The 23,877-nt window shown below is 36.8% G+C and overlaps 1 protein-coding gene across 2 annotated transcripts in view; it reads left to right on the top strand.

Moving 5' to 3' along the window:
* The window catches only part of UNC13C (unc-13 homolog C), a 228,370-nt gene that overhangs the window by 129,435 nt on the left and 75,058 nt on the right, over nucleotides 1–23,877 (top strand). For both annotated transcript variants that reach the window (XM_063345628.1, XM_063345627.1), the window contains 5 exons: nucleotides 1,223–1,386; nucleotides 9,643–9,793; nucleotides 12,442–12,510; nucleotides 13,895–13,984; nucleotides 15,070–15,198. In XM_063345628.1, coding sequence (XP_063201698.1) covers nucleotides 1,223–1,386; nucleotides 9,643–9,793; nucleotides 12,442–12,510; nucleotides 13,895–13,984; nucleotides 15,070–15,198 — 603 coding nt within the window. The remainder of the gene's footprint in view (nucleotides 1–1,222; nucleotides 1,387–9,642; nucleotides 9,794–12,441; nucleotides 12,511–13,894; nucleotides 13,985–15,069; nucleotides 15,199–23,877) is intronic.

The raw sequence follows: 23,877 nt of genomic DNA, 5'->3' as shown, positions 1-23,877 counted from the left end.
GCGAAGTTCTCCCCGTACCGTATTTTGTTTTAGCATTTTGATGCTCCATACATGCTTGCTAACACCAAGAAGATACAACAATTTCTGTATATTACAGAAACATAGCTATTAATTGTAAAGGACTTATTTCCTGCTACATTAATTCATATTTTGGAGAGAGCAAGAAAAAGCAGGAGCAGCACAGACAATATAAAATTTGGTTCTTCTGTCCATCTAGATTGCTTTTGTCAGCATTGAATAAAAATCATCACTGATTAAACCAGTGTGTCTTTCAAAAGATTTTCTTTGTATTTGATTTCTCTTCCCTCAAACAGTGATCCACGTTGAAGTTCTATTCTAAAAATACAAGTACTTTCTGAAAGCTGATAGGTAATATATGGCTGAAAGTTCAGCACTAGTATGTATCCACAAAATCCCATGGTTCACTATTTGTAAAATTGAATGTTGAGGGCATTTGTGCTCATAGGCTTTTAACTTGATATTGCAAGTACTTTGACCTGTGAATTAAATGGCAAAATTCTGTTGCTTTAAGATAATCCACAAGACTGTTATGGGCTAAATAGCAAAACTGAAATTATTTCAAAGTTTGGGGGGGGTTTGGTCACTGAAAATAGGAAATCAAATCTGCTGCTGAGTTTGTGGATACATATGTGAAGCTAGGTAATCAGAGAAGCATTCTATGACAATGTCAAATTAAGTACTGGCTGTGGTTCCTAAGGTTGCTAACTTTATTGTGTGCCTTTCACTAGACAAGTTTCTGCAATATTCCTGATAGGTTTCCTGTAACTGAACAGTTCTTAAATAATGAATTTGAAATGTATTGGTCATGGATACACTTAAAGTTGAAGCACTATGTAGTGAGCATTATAACATCACAATTCCATTCATTAGCAAGGGCATATGATAGAGAAGAGAGAATTTCTGCATGATTTTATGTTGCCATCTCTCTGTGCCAGTTAGCTGACGTGACCTTATATCAAGGAGGTAGATCAATGTGCTGAATCACAAGCCTGCACTACCAGACCTCCATTAAAAAAAAAGTGTTTAGTGTCTTGGGTTTTTTTGTTTACCAAATGATGACTACTTAGTGCCAGTCTTCAGAAAAGATAAAACAAAAAACAAAACAAATCAATGAACATATTGATGACTATTATATAGGATATACTTGCAGAATGCTACTTAAAAGCTGAAAATTCCTATTTGAAACATTTCTTACATTTAGAATCTATTCCATTACTTGACGGAAGTTAAATCTAATGGTGTTGTAAAAATCCCTGAAGTGAGAGGTGATGAAGCCTGGAAGGTGTACTTTGATGATGCTGCACAAGAAATCGTAGATGAATTTGCAATGCGCTATGGAATTGAATATATATATCAGGCTATGACGTAAGTATTATTATGTCTGGGTTTCTACTGTACTGTCAAGAAAGTCATGAGTTCCAAGCCTTCGTGCTTTCATTCTGCATTTGACTCCCATTCCTGATTTAAAATTCTTGTTATCATTTTTGTCCATCTGATTCTCACTGAAGTGTTTCTCATCTACAATGGAATTAAGTTATATTATAAGCATTTTATCAACTGTTACTGGTATTACCACTAATGCATTTCTTAATCCTTATGATATTGATATGTGGCAAGGATCGGAAAGACTTCCACTGTTCCAGATGGGATTGGGATGGTAGAACAGCATTTCACAAGCTCTGTACTCCTTTCCAGGAGTACAGAAATCATCACAGAACACCAGCAACGGCTATAGTAAACTTCCATAGTATATGTAAATAATTCATGCAAACCATTTAACAGTATTAGAACCTGTTACTACATTGTCTGTGCTAAAGTGGCTGTCTGATTACTTTAGAACACAGCAGCGCGAGCGTAGAGGCCCAGGGATACAAGAGCTCCATCATTGTATTCTTAATTTATCCAATGAAAAGGACTATATTCTGCTCTTACTGCAGCCATAGGAAAGCAAAGGGCTCCAAATGAGTCCTCTAAAGAAGAAATATAGAAAAATTTTCCTATGGAAAGCTGATAGTATGGAATTTTTAATCAGAACATGTATCTAGTTTCCTCCATCTCTTTACAGTACATCCTAGAAAAAATTTCTTATAATAAGTATGAAGGCACATAAACATGAGGTGTTTTCTTTTTATTGCAGGATATAATGACACCATCTGCTATTGCGGTGAACATATCTTTCACTTTATGTAGCTCATTGTGAATTATTGTAATGTAGATCTAATAGAAAGGTAGAGGATGTATTTATAAAACATATGTTTTTAGTGCTATTCCTTCAAAGACCTTAAACAACATTGCACAGAAAAATTAATTTAGCTTGACAGTTCCCTTGTGGTATTGTAATATTTGCACTACGTATGGAGGAACTCATAAATATTTAGGCTTTCATGTTTAGGTTCTCTTTAGCCACGTATGTCTTTACATCTTGATTAAGTTATGTTACTTAACTAGCATAGTATTATAGTTTTAGAACTTCATTTAAATTGGTATGCCACTTTTACCAAAATGTTAATCTCTAAAATGGCAGAGCTGTTCCTGCTGTATGTATCAAAATGAATACAAGGTTTTACATGACATGAATTCTCAAAAGCTATTAATGCCAAGGAAGGACTGTTATTACTGTTTTTCTTATGAAATAAAGCACTGATTTAGCATTAGTGTTTCCTTTTAACTATAGCCCTGGTAGTTGGTTATCTCAATACAACATGGCTGTATTTTTGATGGACAACCTCAACTGAAAATGATTTTGAAGTTTCTTTTCCTTCATCTCTTGAATGCTAGTACTCTGAAATTTTCCAGAGAAAGTTAGAAACTGATTTGAGAAATTCAAATGTAGCAAAAATCAGCATTGCAAAAATAGCAATATAACTGATATGAGAGTCTTTTAAAAGCTTTTTCATTTAAGAGTGTTAGAAATGAACAGGTTGTATTTTCATATAAAGAAGATGCTTTTATTTTTTTTTAATATGGATTATTATTTATATCAGTAAATAACGTAACATACAGGTACTCATGAAAATGAAGTACATTCAGTCTGAACATCTAACATGGAGCTGGGCAAGTACTGCAACACATTTTTCAGGAATCCTTACTCAAAAATTCTAACCAAGCCATTTTAAGTTAAATGACCTACTTTGGTTTGTCCTCTTTTTGTTCTTGCTTTCTTCTGTACCTTTTCCATTAAGTTTCCTTGCTGTTGATGACTGAAAACCAGGCATTTGAAGGCAGGTATAATAAGAAAATGAATTTGATATTGGTAGTCAAAGGTAATTTACACAGGAAATAAAATCTCAGATTTCATTGCCATCATACCCATGTCCACTTACATTTTAAAATGTTGCATGTTAATAATGAGCAATCCCTATTTGAGGGGTAGGCCATGTACTGTTTAAGGCCGCATCCATTTTAAGTTAAGAATAAAATCAATAACGATTACAAAAAATCAATAATGAATACAATAATGTAATCTCAAATAATACTTGGAGAAGAATATATATTCCTATGCATTGTTTTGCTGATTCATCTGCAGACATGTCTTAGAGCATTCAGACTTTGGGGAGAAGAGTAGTGAAGACACTAGATCTATCATGGGGAATTTTCTTTTGGATTATTATCTGTTGGGTTTATTTGTGTTTATGAGATCACCTTTTTCTCCTGGAACAACTCTGGGTGAAAATGTACTGCTTCTTGATTTGGAAAATAGAATGATCAGATTCCATTTAGTAACAATGCATTCCTGCTAAAAGAAAAGCAATTTTCTACCATACAACAGAAAGAGAATTTGAATGTGATCATTTGGCCCGAAGGAATATTGTGTAAGCATTTTATGCTTGAGAATCTAGTTGCAGAATATTTCTATTGCATGTCTCATGATAGCATTCTATGTTAAAATGTTTGCATTTGTAAATGCAGAACTGACTATGCTTTCATAGCCCATGATCCAGACCCCAGAGAACATTCACATGCTTCTTATGCAGTGTATCAGACTCCAGTGAGTTTTAGGGTGTTGCTAATTAAGTGCTCTTTTTGTCTGAATGTAATCTTTAAAATTCGTATTTGCAATTTTAAAATCACCTATTATATAAAATCTCAGTGCCACTTAATGATAGGCAGTCTTGACCCTTTTAGGTATGGGTAGACAGCATACGCTGGAGTAGGAACATATACTATTCTGCATTACACAATGTAAATCTAATTAAGCCTCCCTAAAGTACCAATTCCTAGAAAAATTTGGCATCCTGTTCTGCTAAAGTAATAAACAACCCCACTTGTCTATCGTTCCAGGTTCATGCTGTTGGCTTTGTCATCTATGGTCCTCTTAGTAGACCTTGATGATTTGTTTCTGGCTCTCAAATTAATATTTGTTTATATATATTGCTTTACAGCACGGAAATAATGTTGCAAAACAATAGCCTTGTATTTCCAAATACACTGAGTATTCTCGTCAACCACAGTTGTGCCAGCACAGCAGAGATAAACAAGAATTTAGATCAGCTCATTGTTTCAGTGCCTGACTGCTTCATGGAAAGAGGTGACCAACTAAAAGTCTGGAAAACATAAAGCTTAAGCTCTTTTCCTCTCTCAACCAGCCTCAGCAAGGCAATTCTGCATTTTCTGCGATTTAAAACATGTCATGTGTCAGTGAGTGATTGGTTCTAGATCAGAAGGAGATCCACCACGGAAGCCTTATTGGAATGTGGATATCAACACAAAAGATATCACCCAGATGGTTACTTATCTGCCTTAGGCATTGTCCCGAATGAGACCTTTTTCATTAAAATTACAAAGAGAATGAATTCAAGTGTGGCTACACCTGTTGTTTGAGACGGATACATCCATGTTTTTATAAGACCAAATATAGACAGTTCTTCCCTAAAGGATGCCCATTTAGAAGGGGTGTTTTACTCTCAAGATACGGATTCCAACTGTCCAGATCTTAAGCAAGGAAGTGTGGTTTTAAGTTACCAGATGTGGAATTCAGATGAATAGAAAATCAACCATTGACCCAAAACCAAAATACAACAAAAAGCCTGCTTATGTTGCAGTAACTGCAGCTCTTTGAAAAGTCTTGACTGTACAGATCCCATAACCTGCTCTTCTTTCTTATAACTGTTATATTCCTCCACTCCTCATGGAGTCTGTATTGGGAAAAGAAATGAAAGGCAATTGCAGCCATTCTTATATGGGTCAGAAGAGATATTTTTTTAATGATAGCTACATGAATGATACATGTATACTCCCAGAAATCAAAGCACGTATGTGTGAGAGAATAGGAAAGAAAATAGGTATGACAGAAAACAGATTAACAAAGAAGAACAGCTCAGTGATCCAACTGGCCTTTATTTTGATGACTGCAGTGGTGGATGGTGATTTATGCTGTAAATTCGGCGTCTTGAAGGAATCATACTGGAAGTTTATTTATCTACATATATTAAGCCACCTTTCCACCACCAAGAAAAAAAATTTTCCTCTCATTCATCTTTCAACATAATTTATTTCTCTTTAGAAGGCAAAAAGCAGAGCACGTGTCGAAACAGTGTTTGACTAGACACTGAAATTATACATAGCATCAACATCCTGGATTTACTGTGTAGTGGAGTCAAGTGCAATAAAAGCTCTATTAAGATCTTCGCTTCTTACTGGCAAGAGTCACCACAGGTAGCACCTAATGCTACTAAATCAGCAACACAGTTCTTATTCCAGCAGGTTAATGGGAATTAACTATGCCATCTTCTCCTCCTAGTCTTCAGTTAATGTGGCTGCATCGCAAAAAGCACACAAATCACCCATTAAAGTAATTTTCATTGATAGCATTTGCTTACTGAGTACAGCACATTAATTAGCCTTCTTTCTTTGACGATTCATGCTAGCAGAAAGGTTGGAACAGTCACAGGCACTGCATATTGGTAAGGAAATTGCATAGTAAGAAAGTTGAAGCAAGCAGGCCTGGTTTTACACATGACTGTTAAAGGTTACCTGAAACTGGTGAGAATCACCTGACATCACTATTGTATTTTATACAAAGGAAGCTATTGTTCTTCTAGTTGATAGGAAACGTGACATACAATGAAAGATTTTCCTAAGAGTAGGTAGTGGTGTTGTGCTTTCATTAGATTCACATTATGGTATTTAAAAGCACTTCTGAAAAATACTGGCAATAAATGAAAGGTTTGGTAGAATCATCCCTATGAGCCACATAGCTGAGAATGCTGAGTTCTAGTCCTGGCCCATGTGATTGATTTGCTGTGTAGGTTTCAGCAGTTTCTCTCATTTTTTTAAAATGGAGGTAATAGCACTTAGTGATCTACCTTACAGGAATGCTGAAAAATATTTGCAAAGCACTCTGAATATGACTACCATGATACAAGTTTTAAGTGTGTGTGAATATATATATAACCACATTGGTGCAAGGCTATGTGATGTATAAACCCAACATGAAAATACTTTAAAGAGAGTCTAATGCTAGAGGAAGCCAACAAAGTGCCTTTCCTGGCTTGGCCTGGAAAGGATGCAAATATGGAGGGACATACAAAGACTGTAGCCCTACATTCTCTTTTGTATGAGCCTGCTTGTCTTGCATCCCATCCCCAGTTGGATCCCTTCTTTTCCAGTCTCTTTGCCTGGCCAGGTAAACTAGAAAATACAGCAATTACTCAGTTCTTCAGCCTAGTTTTGTAGTGGAATTAAGGACTTGATTCATCCCAGTATCCACTCCTGTTGAAATCTTACATCCTTAACGCTTTAGAGACATTGGATGATACTTTAAAGTAGCAAAATAAAGTAGTAAGAGAGACTTTATGTGCTTCCTTGTGCTGACACGCTCCATTCCCCCTGTTTTCCTTTTGAAAAATATAAGCAAAAAGAAGAAGAGTTGTTTGGCAGATATAAAATTGCAGATTACCCCAACGGGTTATGAAAAAGGCATCTGCAAATATACTAAGTCAGTGGTGTGGGAGACCCTAGAAAAGATAGCTGTTGTCTCTTCAGTAGAAGCAGGTTTCTGAATCCCGGGAACATCAGAAAGCGGGAATGTGATGAACAGGATCGGTCACAAGAGCATGAGGCAGGGTGAAGGAATTTAGAGGACTACTGAGACAATAAGAGGTTATCAAAGTATAATGCAGGTAGAGTGAGTTTGGGTCCAGGATTGCAACAAAGTAGAAAGAGCTCAATTGTGATATCTTTAGGAACAGGAATCCAAATACAAGATGCAAATAATCTTGAATTATGTGGTTGGAGGATTATTTGAGCAGTGACAGCAGTTAAAAGTATTCAGTTTAAGTTCAGCAGGACTGAGTTCAGTTGTACCTTGTGTTAATTTTTTTCTCTTGGATGGGCACTCGGGCCCAGGTGGCTCAGGCCCAGCACACTGCTCTTCCTTATGCTCTTAAGGAGAAACAGTAGAGAGGAGCCAGAGGCTCCAGCTAAGAGCAGCACGCTGCCAAATCAGAGCCTTCAGAATACAGAGAGCTCCAGACTGGTGGGAGTTTCTTCATTCCCTCCTGTTTGACCGTTACGCTCATTTTCACCATCATCTTCTCTGCCTCATCTCCCCCACTCTTTTCTATCTCTATACATATACTCTTTATTCCTTTATCTTCCTCACAATCCTGCCTAACTATAAATCTTGAAATTAAGATTTTATGTTTTGCAATGATGTTCACTCTCCTCATGTGCTAGATCTTTCATCCAACTTGTCTCTCATATTTTCTTATGTTAAAAGCTCTTTCTATGTTATAAGCAGGCATCTCCTGTTGCTTTGAACAAGCAAACAGTGCTGCTACATTGCAACTCTGGGTTTGGCTGGCGCAGTACAATGCACCAGCAACCAAGTTCTTTGGACTTTTAATTTCTATAGGCTCAATTTTCATTTCAGTTTAAGAATTTGAATCTGAATAAAGTTGGAAGTCTAAATGCTTTGCTGTTTCTGAGCTTTAAGAACTAGCAAAATAATACTTGTATGTGGCTTCCCACTTTGAATACTGTATATTGAGAGCAGGTTTACCTTTTTTAATGACCTGACATAATGTTCTCACTGATTCAGCAGTGTTAAAATTTCACCTAATAAATTCTAGTTGCTCATAAAGCAGACTGATTAAAAATCAGAGCTGATTTAGTACACTCAGACCTGGGTGGAAGTCAGTGCTGGGGTTTTCTTACATTTGATGGGAGGTGCTGCGAGCAGTAATAGTCTTTGGTTTCTTTAAGAAAAGTGAAACAGAAAGGTTACTAGCAAGTCAAAATTATGGAAGATCAAATAGAAAACCACTAAACCACTTCACACTGTTATTTCGTCTGTGATAGGCACTCAGCCCAAAATTCTTACTTTCAAGATTCTGTTGAATATAAGCCTGGAACTCCGTCCAAAAAAATGCTTCCAGTTACAAGCTCTAAACGTTGGAATGGCTAAATGCTGGCATCCTGAGGGAGGCCATGTTCAGCCTGGGGACCAGTTGTATTCTTCAATGCAATCTTGTGTGGCAGTTTATTCCTTTGCCCGCTTCCTTTTGTTACTGAATTCAACATTACATGAGCATAAGCCCTTGTATTTGTACTCTGACCTAAGCAGCTTTACGTACTGCAGAAGGAAACTCCTCGGTGCCAGATCTTCTCACAAGTGTCTTAAAACAGCTCTAACTGAACTGCTCTTAATGGGAGTATGAGGCTCGCCCAACCTTTTCTCCTTCTTCCCCTACTGCTACTGCCAGCTTTGGCCTTCAATAGCCAATGGAGTTCATCACTCTGAGCTGCCCTCCCATTCCAGTAGCGTACTTCGCTGTATAAATGCCCATATTTCTATGCTGTGTGCATACAGCACAAAGATAGGCAGTGGCTTTAATCTCTCTTGTTAGCCTGAGCACTGTACCACAGGACTGGCAGTGCTGTAGCTTCTCTTTGGGATCAAGACAGTCCAGATCGGGGAGCTCAGATAGTAGTTACAGGCTAGCGAGAGAATGTAACTCTCCTCAAGCTCTGCAGGAAATGGGGGATAAAACCTTTTCACTCCTGAAGCCACAAATGGGCTCAGTGACAGACTTTCTCTTTTCTTAAACATTGTTTCACAATATGAAGTTGGTTCAGGTTTAACAGATTGACTAACTAAACTTTACCAGCCTGAATCAAAGTGAAATAGTTTCAGTTATGGCTTAAATCAAATCAAGGTGAACCCAGAAGTTGCTTGATGCCTTACCTTTCGTTAATAATGTAGCCTAAAATACAAGCCACAGTAAAATGCTGGTTTGAGTCTTTTTTGTTGACATCAATTAGATCCTTCTCCACTGGAGTATAGAGCTCTTGTGGCCCTTTATGTTGATAAGTTTGTGTTTGATTTTAAATTTGTGTTTAATGCTTTGCTTAATAGCAATTAAGATCGTTAAATCATGGGTTTATATTTAGGATTAACAGAGTAAGAAGCAAATTTGAATCTGATGTGTTGAATTTGAAAGTATCAGTGTGCAATAAATGGCAATTATATCAAACATGCCTGGATTTTTCTTGTGTATCTGCACAATTGTCTATGAGATAGCTTGAAAGTTACATCATCGGAGCTGAAAAGAAATTGTGGTGAGAGAAAGAGCAGAATCTTTGCCATTTTTAATAACTGTCAGTTTGTTTGAATTGTAGGCACTTCTCCTGTCTGTCTTCTAAATATATGTGCCCTGGTGTTCCAGCAGTTATGAGTACGTTGTTGGCCAATATAAATGCTTTCTATGCTCATACTACAGCAGCGACTAATGTATCAGCCTCAGATCGGTTTGCAGCTACTAACTTTGGGGTAAGTAGACTTTCTTTTTAGTAGAATACTAGTGCTCTTTTTTTTTTTAATCTAATATATGATACCATATTAACTTCTAATTCAAACATTTTTTTAAAAGTTGGTCATTTTAAAGAATAAGAGTTGCTGTTAGCTTTTGAAAATTTTACCCTGAGTCTCTACAATCAATCACTATAGAAGATAGAGAAGAGACGATTCAGTTCCTTATACAGTGAGATGTAAGGCATGTAGGGTAGAAAGCACTGGCACGCATGCATAGTGCTAAAATCAACAATAATCAGTGTTTGTTTTTATTGCAGTGTGGCTTGCAAACTAGCTGCACTAGACTAAGTATCGGTTGCAACTGCTTTCTTGAGCTATGTGTCATCAGTGAACTCGTATTAACCTAATGGAGCTAGCCATTAATACTGTTCTTCTTCTCGTAAGAGCCTACAATTATGGACTCTTATTTTTGCTGAAATAATGGCGCATTGTCCAAGTCCTGGATTTAGTTCTCAGAAATTTTAGGAGGAATACCAGCATCTCAGGATGTGGTAGTAATTTTTTTGTTGTTGCTAACTTTCCTTCTGTGGATAAGTGTCTCACAGTGCGGACTTCCTAGTCTTTGAACATGATAAAAAATAAAGATACATTTCCTTTGTATTCCAGTTTGTTCACCTACCCTCACTGGGCGGATGAAAGCAGAAAAGAAGAGTTCTAAATACTCCTAAAGTAGTATTAACGTGAATATATTTTCAAATTGAAGGGACGTCATAAGTCTGTTAAAAAAAAAAAAAAATTAAAAATCAATTAAGTCACTATTTTCAGGTCTGTTCAGTCCATTATTTTTTTAGAGAAATATTTACTCTAAATATCAATTTATTTCTCTTTTAAATTTTAAGTCTGGTGGAAGTACTCACATATAAATGTACCCAGGGCTGGGTCTTTAGTTTGGTGGCAGCATGTTCCTGAAATAGAACTTTGTCTCCTGCTGCTAGAGGTTTGCTTTGAAAGAGGAATCTTAACATTGCTCCATTGCTATAAAGTAAAAAAGTTTTATAATTGAAAAGCACTATCAGAATATTTATGATTTACTTATTCTGTTACCATGATAGCACAATGTTGCTATGTTCTTATTCAGGTTTTCTTTTATAAGCTAATTGATGGTTTATTATGGAATGACTCTACATCTTTCTTCAAACAAGGCTACTCTCTCAATGTTCAAGGTCTATTGACCTTTGAGTTTGATCCAGCTTTTGAAATTTAGAACATTTTTGCTGGATTTTCTTTTTTTTTTCCATTTTTCTAACGATCAGAAGTACTTTTATCCTCAGATTGGACGGAGATTAAGTCTTCTCTGATGTTAATGCTAGTTTACCTTTGACGCAAATTCTAATCCAATTCATAGTTCAACAGATGGATAGAAAGACAGTAGTAAGCATCACTAATAGAGATTTGGAGCTCTTTTTTCAAACAATTGACTTATAGGCAAAATATTAGATTATTTTTCTCTCTTGGGTCAAAAGGTATTTGTTAGTGGATAGCTGCACATCATTCATCAAAAAGAACATCTCAAATTCAAGTCCTCAGGCTACAGCTGGGAAGGATTTGGCTGACTGAATATTTCAGTACAGTTTTATAACATGACAAAAATGTCCCCTTTTGATTGATCCCTTAAGGGAACTGTGCCAAATTTAGTGGCTTTTGGTGTAGGTTAGTGGTCCACTGAGGAGAGAGAATGCACAAAAAACTCTATTCTCCCATTAGTGCTGATCATATTTCAGGGATGGTGTAGGTACAGTCATGCATTTTGAGAGCTCTCAGATCTTGCTACTTCCACAAGCCTGCTGCTTTCACATACACTGGCAAGGGTTTCTGCACAATTTTGTGCAGTGGTCTATGGAATATATTCTAACATGAAGATCGGTAATTAGAAGCTGTCATTAGTATTACTTGAGAATGGCACAACTCAGCTGGGTATCTCACAGCAAAATGTTTTCACTGCACCCTCATCTGTCAAGATAACAAGTTAATCTCCACTTTCAAAAGGGAAAGCTATAACTGCATAGTATTACTTAATTTATTCTTACAAAAGCCACTGTTTCTGAAGTATAATTTTCAATCATACTTCTACAATAAATTCTGCTGTAAATGAGCATCATTTCTTACACACTAAAGGGAGGGGGGAAGAGTGTGAGCAATTACAAGGCAAATATAAAATTTTAACAGGTTTACCTGTTTTAATAAGCCTTGCTAACATATCTTAAAACCTTGGTCTTTATACTGTATTGATGCCATTATTGCTTTTTCGTGCAGAGACATCAGGCAATGCTTTTCAGTTCCTCAGTACGTTGAGTTATTTAACTCATCAGTCATTAAGAAAGGAAAATGCTGTGTAGGAAAGTGTGTCACCTCAATTATGTATTGCACAGCTGCACAGTATGAATGCATACCAGGTAAATCACAATATAGGATAGAAAGGGAAAACAAAGTGATAAAAGATACATTGCATGGCCTTGAAACACAGATATCTCAGACCAGCACTTTTATATGAAACACTGGAAAACAATCTATTTTTCAAATAAGAATGGAAGGCAGCTTTCTAAAAACCCACCAATTACAGGAGCCTGCAAATTCTTATGCAACATATTATTGTTTTCTTTTTACAGAGGGAAAAGTTCATAAAACTGCTGGATCAATTGCACAATTCTCTGCGGATTGATTTATCGAAATACAGGGTATGTGCAATGTATTCTATCTAGAGGAAAACTCAAATTTTTTTTGCGTAAATATCTCTGTGCGCTTTATCTGCTTAAAGAAGTTTTAGAGATTAATCCCTCTTGTGGCATAGAAGCTGAAAATACCGGGTGCTGCCATGAGACCCCAAAACCTTTGGAACAAAAACTTATAGAATTTAAGCAGTTTAACAACAATATTTTCCAATGAAAAAAGTTTTTATTTTCTTTCTAAAAGATAAGAATGGGTCAAGGGATGAGGAGACATTCAAGAAAGAGTAGGATTCAACAACTTTGGTTAAATTAACCTATAACTTGATTAAGTTAATTCATCTGGGAATTACCTTCACTGACTCATGTAGTGCCGATTGCGGGTACTGCTGTATTTATTCTGAGAGGCTGACATCTTTGCTACAACTTCCATGCTGAGATCCTAGGAATGTTGAAAGAGACTTGACTCCTCATTTTGCTACATGATAGGAATTCCAGTTTTGTTTCTGCCTCATGGAAGCTCTTTCCACTGAGGTATGCTCCAAACGCAGCCTTTCAGGAAAGCAGCATGCCCTGAATACCTGCCAGTTATCATACCGTTCTGAACTCCCTCTTCTTTTCCGTTCCACTGGATCATGAAACTTTTGGATGATACATAACTGATTAGGGCTCCATCAGCTATGGCTCTCCTTTCAGTTTCTAGGAATGGCAGCCTCCACTTCAGAGATTTCTCTGTTCATCTGGCCTGCTTTCTAAAATTGAAGGAGAATGGGAATGTTTAAAAGAAACCCAAGGTATTAGAGGTAGTAGAAGTTGCACATACTCGGTTTTTAAGACCATATCCTTCATGCAGCAGATATGTTCATCCTAGGATCCTTAAATTTTGGAGAATGTTATCCAGATGACATTGGAGCATGAGGATATTTGGCTGATGTTTTAATAGTGTGAAGCTGTTTAAATAAAATTACTTCCCATCAGTCTTCCACTTAACCTAGAAATCATAGCAAACATTTCATATATGATTTCTTCATTAAGCTTGCTGCTGCATTTATGCCTACAAGTGATTTAAGTACCATGGAGAACCCATAAATTATTTTCATTAGCAACATTTTCCAGTCTTTTTGTAATACTTTTTACTCCATTCATATTTTGAAACTATCACAATATTTTAAATCACTGATATTAAAAATACAGGAGCGTTATCAGAAGTGTTCCTATTCATGTAAAAGGGATACTCATCACTGGCTTCCTCACAGGCAGAATTCAGGTAACGCATGAACATTTCTAATCCTTCCAACAAGCATCTTTGTTTTCCTAGAGGGTTTTTTTCCTAGCTGTTCAAGGATCTTACCTGTAACTCCAGTTTTGCATGATTCCTCTCTTGCTGATTCACCAGGATAATTTTCCAGCCAGCAATTCTGAAAGACTCCAAGATCTGAAATCAACTGTGGACCTGCTTACCAGCATTACTTTTTTCCGAATGAAGGTATTGTCCTTTATTTGCACAATGACTCTAAAAAGAAATTAAAATGCTGTAGCCTTTTATTTTCCAGGAAAATCATGCTCTATTTAATACTCTTAATCAATTCATCTCCTTCAGTTTTAAATTAGTTCTCTCAACTTACTGAAGATCATTGAAGTAAAGTCATCTTATTCATACTTTCTATTAACAAAGTTGTAAAAGCCATTATCTTTGAAAAATAAACTACTACCTTTTCTTTTTTTAACAATTATTTTTGCATCACCTGAAGGAAACAAAATTTTATGTTTTTAATTAGTTTAAAGTCAAGTCACATAAAGCAAACTCAGTTGAACTCCTTAGGAACATGTGTCATTTAGAGTAATGTTTTCCTTAGGAGTATGTGTCATATAGAATAATGTTCTCCTAGTAGTATCGTAAAACCACATGTCAAACAGCAAAATAGGTCTGTTAACTCTACTTGCTTTAGTCACTCCAGATGTTGATATCTAGGTGATCAAGGGCTGAAATATTTTTGGAATGGAATGGTACACATTGGTATTACCAGATGAAAATACAGAAATACAAAGCAACATTTGTCGTAATAGCATGTAATTTCACCTTGTTAGGCCCTACATAAACAGAATTAAAATAATCCATTAAGTTGAAGTTCAAATTACTGAATCCTTAAGTGGAGGAGAAAGCTGAACCTTTGCTTTAAAAAATGAAGAGGTCTTTGGCTGATATTCTTATTCAGAGGAAAGCATGTAATGATACAGTCTAATTATTTCCTAAATAATGGAAAAACCTTTAGATTTTCCACCTCTAGTGAAAAACCTAAAGGTGTAAAACCCTTGGGTACATATGCCTCTTTCATCGTATGAATAGTTTCATTCAGGTAAAACAGTGATACAATCTACTTGCTTAACTTAAGTATGTATTTTAATGCATCTTTAAGATCATCTCAAGTCTACACATTTTTAAATATTTTCATCATTATTATATTTCAATGCTTTTCATCCTGTATTACAGAACTATATTCATTGCAACACTTGGATTTTTTGTGTTCAATCTGAATTTGACATTCTACCATTTATGAAATATTTTATTAGGTCCTTGAATTGCAAAGCCCACCCCGAGCCAGTACTGTGGTGAAAGACTGTGTAAGAGCCTGCTTGGACTCAACTTATAAATACATTTTTGACAATTGCTATGATCTCTACTCACAGTTAGTGGATCAGGTAAGGCCAATATGGACTTGTTTCATGCTATTGCTCATTAGTTTACTGTAAGTAAATACAGAGCATTCCAGTGTTCCTTCACATCAAAGCACTCAGGTTATTTTCTTTTTCTTCATGTGAGAAAGAGCAATATATTATAAATAAACCCAAAGATGGCTATGAACTCTGAAATGTTTAACAAGATGAGTTTCAAAATGAACATGTTAACTCATAACTTAGTCATCACATTGGACGTGACTCTAAAATTATCCACTGGCTTTAGGGAAGATGACTTTACATTGATTACTGCTCATTTGAGATCCATAATAGAAAAATAATTTTTAAAAATCTAATATTTCACTTCCGTAGCTTTAGAAAAGAAGCATTATAATTTGGTGAAAGTTATATACTGTCTTTCAAGCCTGATATTTTAACACCTATGATACATACTTGGATTCAGTCTTCAGTAACTACTTCAAGAAAGCAGAGGATAACTCTATAACATTTCTTAATATTAGTCTGTCAGGCTGAACTGTCAATGCAAAATAATTATAGCATTTGTTGTATTACAAATGCCATGCAAAAGCTATGAGTGTGCTTTTTTCTATAATATGGCTGGAGTTTATTCTGCAAGTAATGTTAAAATTAAGAAATTTGTATCTGCAAAATTATATAACTGTCTAAAAGGAGCATCGCTGCTTTGTCACAGTGCCTCTTGTTCCTTACTCTTGCCTTTGGGGTGGTACACTGGAAAAATGGTATTTCAGTGACTCTTCCTGCCTTGAAAAGATTGTTTGGCAAATGCACATTTGCTGTGTAGTGTATAATAGATAAGAACAGTCATACTACATGATTTAAGACATCAAATTTTATCTGAAAGTGCATCTCACTTGAATCAAAAATATTAATTCCTGTATTTCAGGAGAGGCAGTACATGCTATATAGTCAACTTTTCTGAAATGAGAATTTATTTTCTAATGTTGAATTCCTGTTACATGAGAAAACTTATGTTCAAAGCTTAGGAGCTAGAGGTAAGATTTTCTCACCAGCGCCCATAGGCACCCCACACTCGTGTGTATGTTTATTCTCCAACAGATTATATTGCAAGCTGAGTAGCAGTATAAGTTAGTAGAAGGAGCAGCTTCAGACATCACATCTATTTGCCTTATAAACCATTGTGTTTTCTTGCTAGCATTTACTCTGCAGCAATTTGATCTTGTCTGTTAACTATAATATGAGCTGTTGCTAGACTGGGTATCGCATCAGTCTGCAGAGTTTATCAGCAGATGCTAGCCATTTTAGTAAATAGTTAAAAGGGAAGTAATCTTACTTCTGCAAAGCGTTGTGATACCTGCAAATGCTTATCTGTATTAAAAAATTCTCGCTACTTTTTTCTGAATTCATAAAATAGTTTAGCCTGTCTATTTTATTAGATGGTTTAAAAATGTGAGGATGATATACCCTTTCTGTTTGGTAGAGAATGTATAACAAGTTTAAAGTGATGCCTCATTCCAAATTTTTTTGGGGTGGCAGAAGGATGGGCCATGTCATTATATTATTTTTCTCTTACGCAACTCTACCTAACAATAGAGCAATATGAAGTCCTGAAATAATAAAAAAAAAATTCCACAAATATTCACTCAGCTGGAAAACAGAATTAGCTGCATTTCACTGTATTTATATGGCTCTTCTATTCTCTTTCAGCAAGATTTCCAGTAGGTGAGCTTGTATATAGAAACTTTAAGCAGACAAGCGTCTATAGAGCTACAGTCACTAGCAAGTACAAGAAATTTTAGTGGAAATGGGCAAAAAGGAAAATTTAAGATAAATAGACCACATTGAAAATAACTCATCGCTAACAGTAATCAAATGACAATCACATATAATCTTAATAATAGGTAGCAAAACTTCCTGGTTCACGGCAGGCAGGAGGCAATTCTGAGAAATATAATTTAATTAATCTTGCTTTAATAGAGACATGAGTAAAATAATTTTATATCAACTCTAGAATTGTACAAGGAAACTGTCTTCTGTGTTATCCTCTAATAGTTTGCTACCGATATATCTGCACATGCATTTAATTTTAGGAACAGCTAAGTATACAGCTCATTAGAACCTATACCTCTGGAGGTTTTCCAGGGAATCCAGGTGCCCTGCAGACTGGCTTGTGGTATCACTGTTAAAATAATGAAGCAGTAACCAATATTGTCATTAATATTTCATTATCTTTGTGTCTAAACCCCTTAGTCCGATTACAGCAGATTCCACCCTTGGGCCTTCTTCATTAACTGTTCTCTTATCTCTGCTGGCCTCCCCATCAGATGAGGCCTCTTCCTTTCAGAGATTGGAAAGGAATTCTTCCTAGCATGGTGGCGCAGCACAGGAGGTTCATGTTTTAGCTGCACAGCTGAGATTTGAGCTGTGAGTAGTGAGAACTGAAATCGATGAACCCCAAAGCAACAAGAAATGGTTGATATGTAGGTCACCACCTGCTCTCACTCAGGGGAAAGACGGGCAGCTGTTATCCTGCCAACACTCACTGCAGGCTCAGGGTTTTACCATGATGCATTTCTTGCCTGAATCATGTTGTGGCTGATGTTCTGAAAAAGTGGAACCTAAACAGTCTGCTGTAGTATTTCTATCTGGCCAGAACCAGTACGTTCCTGCATTGTTGTATATACTCCTGCACGTTGTATCTCTGTGTGTAACTCCTGTTACCCACCTTCTGCATTTGCTTTTGTCTACAACCTAAAATTCTCAAAGATACCTGATACAGTTTTTCTAGAATGGGTGTAGTTTTCTGATTTTGGGGTGAAAATGAACAATGAATGATGAAATTGAGGGTGCTTGAGCTGGAGTTTGTGGAAGTGTATCACTATAAGAAGAGTAACAATTAAATCACGAAACATGTTCAGCAATCCCCACTTCATCTTTTTATTACTCTCTACGTTTATGTCAGAGGGACAATCACTGTTACAAAGCAAATATCTTGCAGTAAAATATCACCCCTGTGGAACAGCAATATTTCCTGGTGTGAAGTGTGGTAAGTGCCAACAGTATGCAAAAATGTCATACTACGGTTTTATACCGGAATACAAAGAACAGCTGATGACAAAAAAACCGAAATGAGTACTACAGATAGTAAAACATGACATCTTGACAGTCTTACTGACATGTATGTTACTATTTGAGACAAAGCACTCTGATGAGGAACTATGTAATTCCTTATGCAGGATATGTAGTATTTTCTCTTTTTAATTAACACTGATCTGAGTGAAGAGTTAGCTGCCTTATGCTGAAAAAAATAATACCTCGAAAGAGTAGTTTAGGAAGCCCTTTGATAACATTCTGACTCAATTTACAAATATGTCACTGTTTCTGTTTTGTTAAGAAAACAAAAAACAATTTGAAATCTTGGCTGATGTTCACAATGACTGAAGTCCCTTCAATAATTCTTTTTGCAGTCTTCTCCACTGAGTGAAACCAATAAAATGCAAACGAAACTTTTCCCATTCTCTGAAGAGCTATTGATTGGTACAAATCATTTCATGACTGATAGCACCAGTATACTGGGGAAAAAACACTAGGATACTCTATATTTGACACCTGCTCAGAAGAATAGTGTTGAAATTCTATCTGATTTTGGAGACGTCTTCTTTGTTACTCAGCTTTGTGTGTTGCCACAGTGAAATGTGGTGCAAAAGACAAGGAGCTAGTGATAAATTACCTAGTTCTGGAGCCAGGTGTTACACAGCTGCAGCAGCACAGTGCTCTTCCCTTGCGATTTATCTCTGCTTAGAGAACCTAAAGTCAGGTCGATCGTGTACTAAATAATATCCTAGCTTTTGGCAATCAGGGGTTCTGTATTAACATGCTATAGACTAGCACGTGAATGGACCTATGCTTTGAGAGCTGGCTCAGTTTTGCTGTACTCATCTACAAGTCCCTGGTCACTTTTCCAGTTGTGATTTGGGAACCCAAGCTGCTTACTTGCTTTTGAAGGTGTACCTCTTTTTCTTTAGTAGAAATGACCAAAAAAATGGTAGATTATTAATTTCTTATAGAAACAGTATAAGACTCGAATCATGAAGGCTGTGATCTGTGATCTCCAAACACATTCAAAAGCATGAAGCAGGAAATAAAGTTGTGCAGTAGTGAGAGCTGTTTACCCTTGGAAGTCCTATTTTTCAGGCATTCAAATTTCAGTGCCAAGTCATACTCGTTGTGAGGCACTTTGTTATATTTACATACTGCTTTAGATGCACTGAACAGGTTCTAACTTCTTCAAATCTGGCATGCAGAGAGTACTTAGAGACTTCTCCTTATGTTGTACCATTGTGTTTGATGGGCAGCATGTTACCCACAGTAACAGAAAAACCTTTGATAAGGTACTGTAGAATGGCAGAAGGATGCATTTTTGCTGTGGTATTTCAAACCCCATTCTGAGACTTCTCTATCAGAGAAAGACCAATTCTTATAGATAAAACTATTTCTTGATCGTTATTATTTAATTATTTATGCTATGTGATTGGGCTATCCTGATATTCCCAGAGATCAATACAAGCCTGAGTGGAATGCCCCATATTCAGATTCACAGAATCACAGAATGGTGGGGTTGGAAGGGACCTCTGGAGGTCATCTAGTCCGACCCCCTGCCAGAGCAGGGTCACCCAGAGCAGGTTGCACAGGAACACATCCAGGTGGGTTTTGAATGTCTCCAGAGACGGAGACTCCACCACCTCTCTGGGCAGCCTGTGCCAGTGCTCTGCCACCCTCAAAGTAAAGTTCCTTCTCATGTTTAGGTGGAACTTCCTATGCTCAAGTTTGTGCCCATGACCTCTTGTCCTGTCACTGGGCACCAGTGAAAAGAGCCTGGCCCCATCCTCCTGACACCCACCCTTTAAGTATTTATAAGTGTTGATAAGATCCCCCCTCATTTGTCTTTCTTCCAGACTGAAGAGACCCAAATCCCTCAGCCTTTCTTCATAAGAGAGGTGTTCCAGTCCCCTAATCATCTTGGTAGCCCTTTGCTGCACCCTCTCCAGCAGTTCCCTGTCCTTCCTGAACCGGGGAGCCCAGAACTGGACACAGTTAACTGTGTTATTGAGTTCTGTAGCTATGAGGGTATGAAAACTTGAACATCTGTATGCGGTTTCATCAAGTCTAGTTTGTGTCTGAATACTGGCAAAAGCAATCGCATATCATAGAATCATAGAATCATAGGGTTGGAAGGGACCTCTGGAGATCATCTAGTCCAACCCCCCTGCCAGAGCAGGGTCACCTAGAGCAGGTTACACAGGAACACGTCCAGGTGGGTTTTGAATGTCTCCAGAGATGGAGACTCCACCACCTCTCTGGGCAGCCTGTTCCAGTGCTCTGCCACCCTCAGGGTAAAGAAGTTCCTCCTCATGTTTAGGTGGAACTTCCTATGTTCCAGTTTGTGCCCATTGCCTCTTGTCCTGTCCCCGGGCACCACTGAAAAGAGCCTCGCATATTGAAATCTGACTTCCATAATACAGCTCCAAACTGATTATCAGTAAACATTGACTTGGAATTGAGTGAAACACTGACAATTCTAAGAAATGTGCACACACAGATTTCTGCATCTAAGTTTGTGACATACTTCTGTAGGTTGATGATTATGGTCTAATTAGTAGTACAGCAATCACAGGACAGGCATCAATTCAGGTATTCAGAACCGTCTGGCATCCTGAATACATACTTGAGCTGAGACCAAAGTGTTTTAGCCTCCTTTCTATCTGGATTAACATCTCCATGTATGTATTTATCCATGCTGTACACAGACTTCTATCTCCAAATAAAATATGCTAATAGCCAATGTCCTTACTACTGTGTTTCAGTTCTGTGCTCCCTCTGTTTCACCTCATGTTTCTGATCACATTGTGGCCAAAAGATTAAGAGCATGAGACTGGCCATGCCACATCAGAAAAAAGATTCATCTGGCTCAGCATCCTGTCTCTGATTGCAAGCAAAGCAAATGTCTTGAGAAACTTCTAGCTAAGGAAAAGCTTTATAAACTATGTAAACTTTAGCTCATATATTCATTCCTTTAGTGGAACTCATTCTGTATCTTTCATAAACCTTGCTGTCCTTTTCTGAGCATTTTGCAGTTCTGTTATATTATTTTCAGGATGAGGAGAAGGGGAGAGGCCAGATTTGTACACAACATTCAAAATGCGATCACCCCATGGAGAGAGGAAGTAGAATAAGGATGTTCTTTGTTCTGTGCTCTGTTCTGATTTGCTCTCTTTGCTGGTTTATCACTGCACTGAGGTTTTCATGGAAGTATCTATCATAACCTCAAGATGTCTCTCCTGAGGCAATGGTGAGCTCAGAGTCCCAGTGTAATATGCAGGAGAAAAGTGTGTGGGACATACGGTGGTCTTGACTGCTGTGTCCTTAGAGTAGGAAACAGAGCTTGTGAGACAGCATCAGGGACAACTACCCTTCTGTACGTTGGGTCAGAAAACTTCTGATTTACCTTGCTGGAGCTGTACATCACTGGTCTTAAACCATCATTTTATCTTCTTTCTTTAGGAAGTAGATTTGAATTTAAAACCTTGTAAGCAACAGCGTTTGAGCCGTAGTCCTTTGTAGACTGTTCTGTATGTTGTAACCTGCTCAGGGCGTACTGGTTCAGTGGAATCCCTCACATGCTTTGAATGCATTTTGAGTGTCTCAAATAGTTTCTGGCTATTGCCTCTCTACGTAAGTGCTATAAAGCCAAATTTTCATTCTTTACATACATAAAAATAAAAAATGTATAAGTATAAAAATTATATAAAATTACAAAAATAGGTGTGTGTAATACATATAAATGTCTATATGTGCGTATGTTATATTTATATAGTGCATATTTTGTATTCCCTGATGATTCTTAACCTCTTCTAGGAGTACTGTTAAAAAGTAATATTTCATCATCTAAGAATGGTTTATAAAATTGCACTCTGTAGCCTCAAACTAATCAGGGCTACGGCCCTGGTTTCCATTCAGCTTCCATTCTACCATTATTTATATAGAAAATGAGATATTCTGAAACTTATCTTGGGGCTTGTATCAGAGATAGTCTTCGTGCAGATTAGTTTCTGAAATCATATGACTGGATTTATCAAAGTTGCACCCATACAGATGTTACGTATTGATTGCACAGAACATAACAGTGTGTTCCTCAGACCAGCCTTTACAGATTTGTCTCAGGGTAGTACAGATGTAGATTTTAATCCTGCTTCACACTGTGCCTGAGATTGCTTTCTTCACTCTCAGCCGATTTTTCAGAGTGTAAAATATGGTTGCTTGTCAACAGTTTAGCCTTTTTTGTCTTAAACTCAGAAAAATCCCTCTACATTTTATCTTTAAGAGAATATAAAAATTCCAGCAACTGGTTTTGGTGCCTTTGTGCCACATGATCCATTGTTAGCACATGAACTCAGGTGACTAGGAAGTTGGCAGTAGAAGGAAATTGAGAAAAACATGATTTAGTGCAAGTAAAAAAATTATTTCAATACATATTGTATGAGAAATTCCTCTTACTTCCTCTTTCTGATTTTGATGTATTCTATGGCAAAAGACAAACAGTTATAAATCACCTAATTTGGATCTTGCATTAAAAAAGCACCATAGAATCCATCGTATTTCCTGTGTTTGTAAATCTTAAGTGAATAATTTAACTTTTCTTTAAAGATACTTTACTTATAAGGTGTTTGCAATTATCTAGTTTTCCAAATGAATTACGATGCTCTCAATAAAATGAAATACCCTGTAACAAAATATATTACAAAATACACGAAGAAACATACATTAAGTTATCTCTCAGTTGGATTCCTAAAATGACCAAAACGGCTACTTACTGTAGCTCTAAAAAATAATTGGAGGTTCTTTTCTCTGAAAATGACTAAAATTTCATCCAAAATAGCTTAGTACACTTGATACAAAGTGAGGAACTAATTTTATTTTACATTAATCCTATGATGCTCTTTGGGATTTTCTTTTCCAACGGATGTGGGACCACCACTGAAGCCAGTGTCTTTCTTGGCATTGGCTGCTGTTTGGATTTTATCGTATTTCATGTGTTCCGAATAAGTTTTCAGATGTCTTTAACTAGTGTTAATACACTGTTGTAGGAATTTACTTAGAACTGTCTGTTAGCAGTAAAGACAGCATTCCCTGTGATAAAGTATTAATAAAATGGCACACAATTTAAAAGTGCATCAGAAAATCTAGTGTCTGGCAGTTAGTTTTATGATCCACTGAGTAAATTCACTGGACATAGCTTCTGTATAAGTCAGGGGCATTGGCTGAGATCAAAACCAAAGAGATTTTGTATAACCGAGGAAATGTTAATTAAAGGAACATTTGGAATCCAGGATCCTTACCAATACATTCCTAATCTAAATCTATTTCCATGTCTATAATTGCAACAGATTGTTTTGTAAACTTTTGTAAGTGATAGGAAATAATTAACAGTGAACTTTGGTATAATGATCAAAAATTTCCCATTCTGGCAGTCCTGAGCTGTGTTGTCTTGGAAAAATGCGAAGAGAACGTATCATTTTAGAAAGCAGAATCAGACAAACAGCTATATTCATTAGTACCCAAGCAATCACGTTTACTCATGCCTGTTTCATGTAGTCCATTTTTCTAAAATATTTCAAGTTTGTCACTTCCATGATGTTGCTTGAC

Source organism: Chroicocephalus ridibundus, chromosome 9, assembly GCF_963924245.1.
Source record: "Chroicocephalus ridibundus chromosome 9, bChrRid1.1, whole genome shotgun sequence".
NCBI lineage: Eukaryota > Metazoa > Chordata > Aves > Charadriiformes > Laridae > Chroicocephalus > Chroicocephalus ridibundus.
This window is presented reverse-complemented; position numbering and strand designations above follow the sequence as displayed.